Source organism: Physcomitrium patens, chromosome 12, assembly GCF_059467195.1.
Source record: "Physcomitrium patens ecotype Gransden chromosome 12, ASM5946719v1, whole genome shotgun sequence".
NCBI classification, from domain to species: Eukaryota; Viridiplantae; Streptophyta; class Bryopsida; order Funariales; family Funariaceae; genus Physcomitrium; species Physcomitrium patens.
In genome coordinates, this window is record NC_143421.1 from 3,868,027 (window position 1) to 3,876,141 (window position 8,115).

The 8,115-nt window shown below is 36.7% G+C and overlaps 1 protein-coding gene across 1 annotated transcript; it reads right to left on the minus strand.

Annotated features, from left to right (window-relative positions):
* Positions 1–5,996: 5,996 nt before the first annotated feature.
* On the minus strand, positions 5,997–7,615 carry LOC141046042 (uncharacterized). Its single transcript, XM_073537870.1, has 3 exons — positions 7,526–7,615; positions 7,193–7,408; positions 5,997–6,512 (listed from the first exon to the last, which is right to left on the minus strand). Exons 1-3 carry the CDS (start codon positions 7,613–7,615, stop codon positions 6,405–6,407), a joined length of 414 nt encoding a protein of 137 aa, XP_073393971.1. The 3' UTR covers positions 5,997–6,404.
* Between the last annotated feature and the right edge of the window lie 500 nt (positions 7,616–8,115).

Sequence of the window (8,115 nt, forward strand, 5' to 3'; positions counted from 1 at the left end):
CATTACCTATACCAGAACAACCATGGTCTTCTGTTTCTATGGATTTCATCACAGATCTTTCAAGCTCAAGATCTTATGATTCTATATTTGTGATAGTAGATCGTTTCACCAAGATGGCACATTTTGTGCCATGTACAAAATCTATCACAGGTGAAGAAACAGCTAAGCTTTTCATTGATAATATCTATCGCTATCATGGATTACCTAAAGATATCATATCGGATAGGGGAACTCAATTTGTGTCAAGATTTTGGAGGATCCTTTTCATGATTTTAAAAGTGGACATAAAGCTATCTTCGGCTTTCCATCCTCAAACTGATGGACAAACAGAGCGCGTAAACCAAGTCTTGGAGCAATATTTAAGGTGTACTATCAACTACCAACAAGATGATTGGACAACCCTTCTGCCATTGGCAGAGTTTGCTTATAATAATACGGTACATTCTTCCATGCAACAAACACCTTTTTTTGCCAATTATGGCTATCATCCACGACTTGATACTTTTGATTTTTCAAAAGTTGATAATCCTGCAGCAGAAGATATGGCAAATCGGTTGTCAGAGTTACATGCAATAATGAAGACACAATTGAAGGAAGCTCAAGAACGACAAAAGATAAATGCAGATCTATATCGTAAGGAGCAACCACAAATCAACGTGGGTGATAAGGTATGGCTACTTCGTCGCAATATCAAGACTACTCGACCTTGTGACAAGTTGGACTATCGTAGGCTTGGCCCCTTTTCTGTTTCTGAATAGATCACCCGAGTTGCATATCGGTTACATCTACCGGAGTCAATGAAGATCCATCCTGTATTCCACGTATCTCTTCTTGAACCATATAAGACAGTGGATATACAAGGAAGAAGACAAATGCCACCGCCTCCTATAGAAGTAGATAATAATGAAGAATTTGAGGTGGAAGAGATATTAGACTCAAGGCGGTGCCGAAATAAGCTGGAATATCTTGTTCATTGGCGCGGATATGATATTAGTGAACGCACATGGGAGCCATCCAGGAATCTAGCAAATGCATCAGCTAAAGTCAAAGTTTTTCATCAACGACATCCATCAAAACCAAGATGAAAATCTCTCTTATAAAAGAGACAAGATTGAGGCAAGATAACATTCAATTTCCTATCCTTGTTTGTAACTTCTTTACATTTGTGACGCTAATTAGATGGAGAGCCAACAACCAGCGGATTCAACTCAAGAACCTTCGTTTGCTGACCTGCCGGACGAGACATTACGATTGTCACAACCTTCAAGACGACGCAATCGAGATGAAGATCTTCAAGAACGACATGTTCTTCCTCGAAGAGATGGTGAGATACAACGCGTTTGGTATCACGATTTGGGAAGGGACTCTCGATGTTTGGTGATTTTGCTAGAGGTAGGAACAACTCCTGATGGTGTTCCGAATATTCTATTCGAAGGAAGTTATGAAGGCCTCAATAATGATCAAATAACTGGGTGGTCTTCCCGCCCTGGTATGGGACACTACCTATGGTTGAGAGGCCCTATCAATCATCTTCGAAGAGAATAGAGATCAGAGTATGTGGCGAATATAATTCGTCGCATCATAGATTTCCTCAACATATGATGACCGCTCCTCGTAGAACTCGTCTCTAGAAGGGGGGGTAATGTCACGGCCATAATCATGTAAGCTAATAATTACATATAGAAATAGGTAGAAGTAAGTAAAAGTAGATAAAAGTAAGTTAATTGTATAATATTTAATATAGAAGCTTCCTAGAAACTTCCTAGACGCTGCTTTGACTTCATAGGTGTCTTTAATTGACTTTTTGGATTAGAAACGTGGTCAACAAGTTGGCCATGTGCCACACATGTTGTTAGCTTGAAGATCAAGCTAACTATGTGGCCCACACGTAGAAAAACTTGCCTTGTAAGTCAAGGCATGTGTCCTACAAAGTCAACACATATTGGAGGTCCTATAGAACGTCGCCACGTAGCCCCTAGTTAGATAGTATATATAGAGACAAGAGTGAAGGCTTCTTCACTCTTGTCAACTCCTTTCTTGCTTCTAGTCTAGTTTCAAGGGTCTCTAGTTTTCTTGTATTTTGGCAATAGCCATTCCAGTTTCTTTCTTAATATACATATTTCTATTTTGTCCTATTTCTTCTTGAGAAAAGTCTCACTTACTCTTTAGCTTTCATCGAGTTCTTGTCCTTGACACCTTGATGCTAATCTCTCAAAGCCAATATCTCTCTTTTTCACCATTCGATTGATTTAAAAATTCTCATACACATAGAAAAACAAGTCTTATATCTTTTCACTTAAATTTTACTCCAATCCAACAAGTATATTTCAATAAATCTTAAAACCCTCACTAGACCTAAAATTCTACTTTCTAAGACCTTGACTCACTTAAACCTCAATAACCCTCAATTCAACTATTAGATCAAGCTAAGATTCACAACACATATTGAGCACACCTATGACCATTAATCCACGACATTTCACTTAGAGATCTATTACAAAACTCTTGAAATCACTAGAAATATCAATCCTATTTTATTTGACAAAACCCAAGTTATCCAAAAACAATCTTGACTTTGTAAAGCTCTTATAAAGTCATAAAAACTCCAAATCATCCAAAACCAATGCTAATAGAAACCTTATTCAATCTGCTATTAAACCCCACTCTTTGATTTGCAAAAGAATCCTGGAGTCGTCGTCAAGACTCAGTTTTGTGCCTTGGGGTCTGATTTCAACCCTTGTTCATAACCGGCTCTTTTCGGGTATCAATATCTAATTTCTTTAAATAATTTTTGCTAGAATTTACTCTTAACTTCTTCCTAAAGATGCTTATATGATTTTTTTTTCCAATCTACTTTCTTTTTCCTTATTTATGGTCCTACAAAATAAATAGAAGTCACTTTTTTTAAAAAGGCAGCATTACTACTAAAAGTTTTATTACCTTCCTATCTTTTATCCATATTTTTCTACTTTATCTTTTAACTTAGCTCTTCTATAATAAGATCCATATTTTCATCTTTCACCATATAGTTGTTTTACAATACGACAGTGCACATATAGAAAACTTGCCTTGTAAGTTAAGACATGTAGCTAGCAAAGTCAACACATGTTGGAGGTCCTATAGAATATCGCCATGTAGCTCTTAGTTATAAAGTATATATGGATGTAAGAGTAAAGCCTTCTTCACTCTTATCAATACCTTTTTGGTCCTTAGTCTTATTCTAAGACTTTTTAGTCTTCTTGTTTATAACAATAGCTATTCTAATTCAATATTATATCATCTTTGAGTGACTTTCTAGTTCCTTTCAATGACACAAGAATGTATTGAGGATTTTCTTACTTCAAGATTCATGTCCTTAATAGTTTGACAAAAATACTAACTTACTATTTCTATCTTCGTTTAGAACTGAGTCCATTATCCTACTTCTATTGTTATATTTTAAAGTTAGTAGATTATCCACCTTTAAATAAAATATCTTATTTTAAATACTAATATTTTCTTTAAAGAGAGTGGATTATCCCTCTTTGTGGAAATTTTTATTAGAGGTTGCAAATTACTCTCCCTTAATTTAACTTTTTGAATTTGTTTGAAATTGCCTATCAAAGGAAAGATTATGGATGCTACTCCTAGCAAAAGCAAGAATAGATTTGCAACTATTGCAGATCTTCATGAGCTTGTCAAGACTCTAAGAGTAAAAATCTCACGTATTTCCAATGTTAATCATGAAGATACTATACCTACACCTATGGAAGAAGTTCAGAGTCTACATCAAAAAGTTATGCTTTTAAGAGAAACAAGTAGATTGACCTCACAACCAAATCTAGGGAGTTTTGTTTCTACAAGTATTACGAGGATAAGAATTAATATACTTAAGAAGTTTGATAGAATAAGATCAAAATTTTGAAGATTTTTGCAATAAGTCAAGCTCTATCTAAAATTGCTCTCTTTCCAATATCTCAAAGGATTTACTAAAATTGAATTCATAGATGCACTTCTATGAAGAAGTGCTCTTTATTGCTTTGTACCTTTAATGGAAAAAGATTTGTAATTCTTTTATAATTTGAATTCATTTCTAGATGTGTTTACAACCATATTTGGAGAAAGTAATCAAGTAAGAGTAGCAAAGACCAAGCTCTTATCTTTACAACAAGGATCACGGTCAGCCATCATATACACTACTGAATTCCAAAACCTCACTTGCAATGTGGAATAGAATGACAAAGCCCTTATCAATCAATTTTGATATAGATTTAAGGACAATGTCAAAGACTTATTATTAATAATATCAAAAATACACTCTTTGGAATAATTTATTACTCAAGCTATTGCATGTGATAATTGATTATTTGAAAGACGTCAAGAACAAAGACATGGCTAAAGAGGAACAAATCAAATAATGACATTAACTCTTAAGTTTTTAAAAACATATTTATCAAAGCCAAAACCAATGCAAATTAATACGATATGTTTTAAATGCTTCATAGAGTAAGAAAAAAATTGACGATGTCAAGAGGGCTTATGCTTATATTGTGGAGAGGCTAAAAATACTACTCAACATTGCCCAAAAAAACAATACAATTACAAAATGAGAAGCATGATTGCCAAAAAAGACAATGTGTTGGAAAACGAGTTGTTTCGGCTGGAATAAGAACCTTGAGGTGGAAATCATGTATAACATCTAATAAAGATCAAATTTCTCATCTAATCTCTTACCTAGTTTTATAATAACTATAACATCAAAAACAAATAATTAGATAGGTGTCTTTTCTTACTTTGATACATTATGGCATGGATTTTATTTTAAATATTTATTAAAAAATAATATGGATGGATGTATATAATCTTATTAAGAATTGAATATGAATAATTTAAAAAAATAATTCTAGTAGCAAAACAAGCTAGCATAAATATAAAAAAATTGATCTTAAAAAATATAAATTATCTTTATTAGATTTAAAAAAATAAAAATTTAATTATATTTATTATATTTTCAAATCTAAATTTATAGAATAGCAACACCAACCATTAACAATGCAACTTCCATTCATATATTTTAAAATTTTATTCAAACTAACTTTAGCCTCTATTAATTTCTTATATCTTAATCTATATAATTTACAAGAATGCATTTCAAATAATTAGGTCCAACTCTATTAAGACCATATTTCCTCAACACCTATTCAACATACTAAACAAATTGGGAAATCTTGGCCTTTAGTTTTTTATAAAGAAAAAAATAAATAATAAATTAAAACTAAAATAAAGCTAAAAAAAAATAGTCTACCTTAATTTATCTCATCCAAGACAAAGTGATAGCAGTCAATCTTTGTAGATAAAACTAGGCCTTCAAATCAATATTCATTATTTATTTTAGATATCAAAAAAATACAAAGCCCTATTTTAGTAGATTTTTAGGAATATAAATCATAATAAACAACTTGGGAATATAAAACAAGTTTTTTTTTTTTTTTTTTTTTTTTTTTCTAGTTTGTATCTATTGGCTTCCAAAAAAACCATGATATTTTTTAATCTCCTACCAAGTGATATTTGCTATAAAATAAAATAAAATAAAAAACATGTATAATTTGAAGACATAAAGATTACTTGATCTTTGATTATAGTTTCTAATTCAAATCTAACAACATAATCATCTAAACTCACCAAACTATTTTAATCAATTCACTTTTGCAACTCTTGGCTTCAAAAGCAGTCTATAAAACCATCCTTTCATACTATCACTTTAACATCAATTAATCTTCTTTCAACAAAATTACATTTCATACACCATCTTACAAAATAGTATTGATTCATTTCGAAAAAATAACCACTTGACACCTTTGTCCAATACATCCTATCATAGATTTTTAAACAAAAACTTTGAAGCATTATATCATTATATATATAAAAAAAAAAAAAAAAAAAAAAAAAAAAACATTGAAAAATTAAACAAATCAATAAGTAATAAAAATCATTATGCATTCAAATTAGAACCAAGATTTGTGCATGTAGCCAAAAACTCATATTGATGATTTTTGTTCCTCAATGTCTCAAACTCCACATTCATTTCCTAACTACCGCTACGGTAATCACTGCTTCTTGTACAACATCATGCCAATGCCAGACTTCTCGTCCTGAAAACCCGCTTGGTCGTCGCCTTCTGCACCCTATCATTTGGCGTCCCACCGGCTTCTCCGCTTCAAAATCTTCCTAACCTCATGAATTGAATTGATAGCACTTCCACAGCACTACATAATCTACGCATCCAATTTTACAATAGCTCATAGCTCACGTGTGTTCAACACAGCATGCGCCCCGCAACCAAAGACAGGATCATCCCAACCACGGGCACAATCATTGTCGGCACTGTAAGGACCCCGGCACCTTTCTCAGGTCCTGGGGCAGAACTAGGCGCCTGCGCATTGGCCAACACAGCCATGCTCAAAACGGCTGCAACAATGGTCACTGTGGACTTCAACATTGCGGACGCCATCTTCCTGAATCTGAATCTGAATCTGTTCAATCAACGCACAAACCAGGTTACGACTGTGCTCTCACGACATTCCGAAACGTTCTTTCCACGACGCACGCTCACTCCCATAAATTACAACCTAATTCACCCACACTTGGGTAACTATCAGTCGCCAAGTGTTAGAGCAAGTCCATCACAATGAATTCCTCGGCCCCCTTCATCTCGTACGTGCCCATCAAAGCAAAACAATCTGGCCCGCAACCAATCCTGCGCCTGCGCGACCAAATACCCTATCTCGTCACAATTGCTCTTTTTCGGTCAAACTCGGCTCACAGGATAACCTCGGCTCTCCAACGAAGGCTGCCAAAACTAAACCACGGCGCCAGAACAACCTAACAGCGCGACGTTGGCCTCTTGCCTGCACAACTCGCCTTCCTATGAAACTACCAACAACAACAACAACTCCATTTCACGACATGCAAAGAACTCCTGAAATCCAACACCACCACGTCCCACAAACTCCGAACCGATTCAGGCTCTGGCGTCACAGGATTCCACTCTCAGCTCCGACTCCGCCACAGAGCCGATTACCCACCTACCCACACTACCGGTGTCCATGACGACCATGACGACCATGACTCCAGCGGTTTCCAATCCGATGCCCATCTACACAACCAACACTCACGCAACAACACATCATGAAGCGCACAACTGGGCACCCACCTGTGACGGTCGACGGTGGCCTAAGGTCGCCTGAGCCACCGCAAGATCTCCTCCGATGTAATGTGGAAGCGCAATACCAAGGGCAGCAGTTCGAGCTGTGATCACCGATGCGAGCAACAACGCGGGCGCAAGCGGAGGCAATGGGGACAGCTGTAGTAGGGAGCGAGTGGACTGGGTGCAGCTCTGGGGTTGGGGCGGAGGGTTTTCAAGAGTTTGCTACTCTCCGACCGGTCAATGTACGAAGTAGAGGTCGCGGCAATTGTCACGCGGTGGATCGGCTTGCGCGGAGGCAATGTTGTCCAAGCTGCGCTGCGCTAATCTTTTTTCCTTTACAAAGTCGGTACCGATCAACCATGTGCGCGTCGGTTCGAGGGTTAGGTACGGAGCGAATACTTCGCTTCGTTGTAGCACAAATTCATCCATCCCAGGTAAGTATGTGAGTTCTGCCCAGCCCGCTGCGAATGGTATAATTAATATTGTGAGATTACTGCCCTATCTTTGTATGTTGGTGGCAGTGGCTAATAGGGAGGGTTAGTGGCTTTCGGCAGGTCCAAAGTCCAACTCCGACCCTCTGCAGGGTAGAATAGAATATTTATCCTAATTTTTTAATGTTATGACCGCTCCTCAGTGCTAGTACGTCGACCCCTCCTTGATCTGCGCTCACCTGGCCCCGAGTTCTAAATTTCTCAGTCTAGCGGAGGCAGGTATATTAAAAACAATTGTTCAAAATGCCCGGCATTCATTCATGGATGAAGGAAATAAGTACCGGCATACAAGCTGGGTACATGTTCCTCTGCAGCCTTTGAGCTGCTTCCCTCTATTACCGACTTGCGCATTACACATGCTTTGCTTCCACTGGAGATCACCGGTTTCGAGATCGTTGTAGATCCCGGAGGGCTGGGCGATAATTGTGGCTCTGTTTG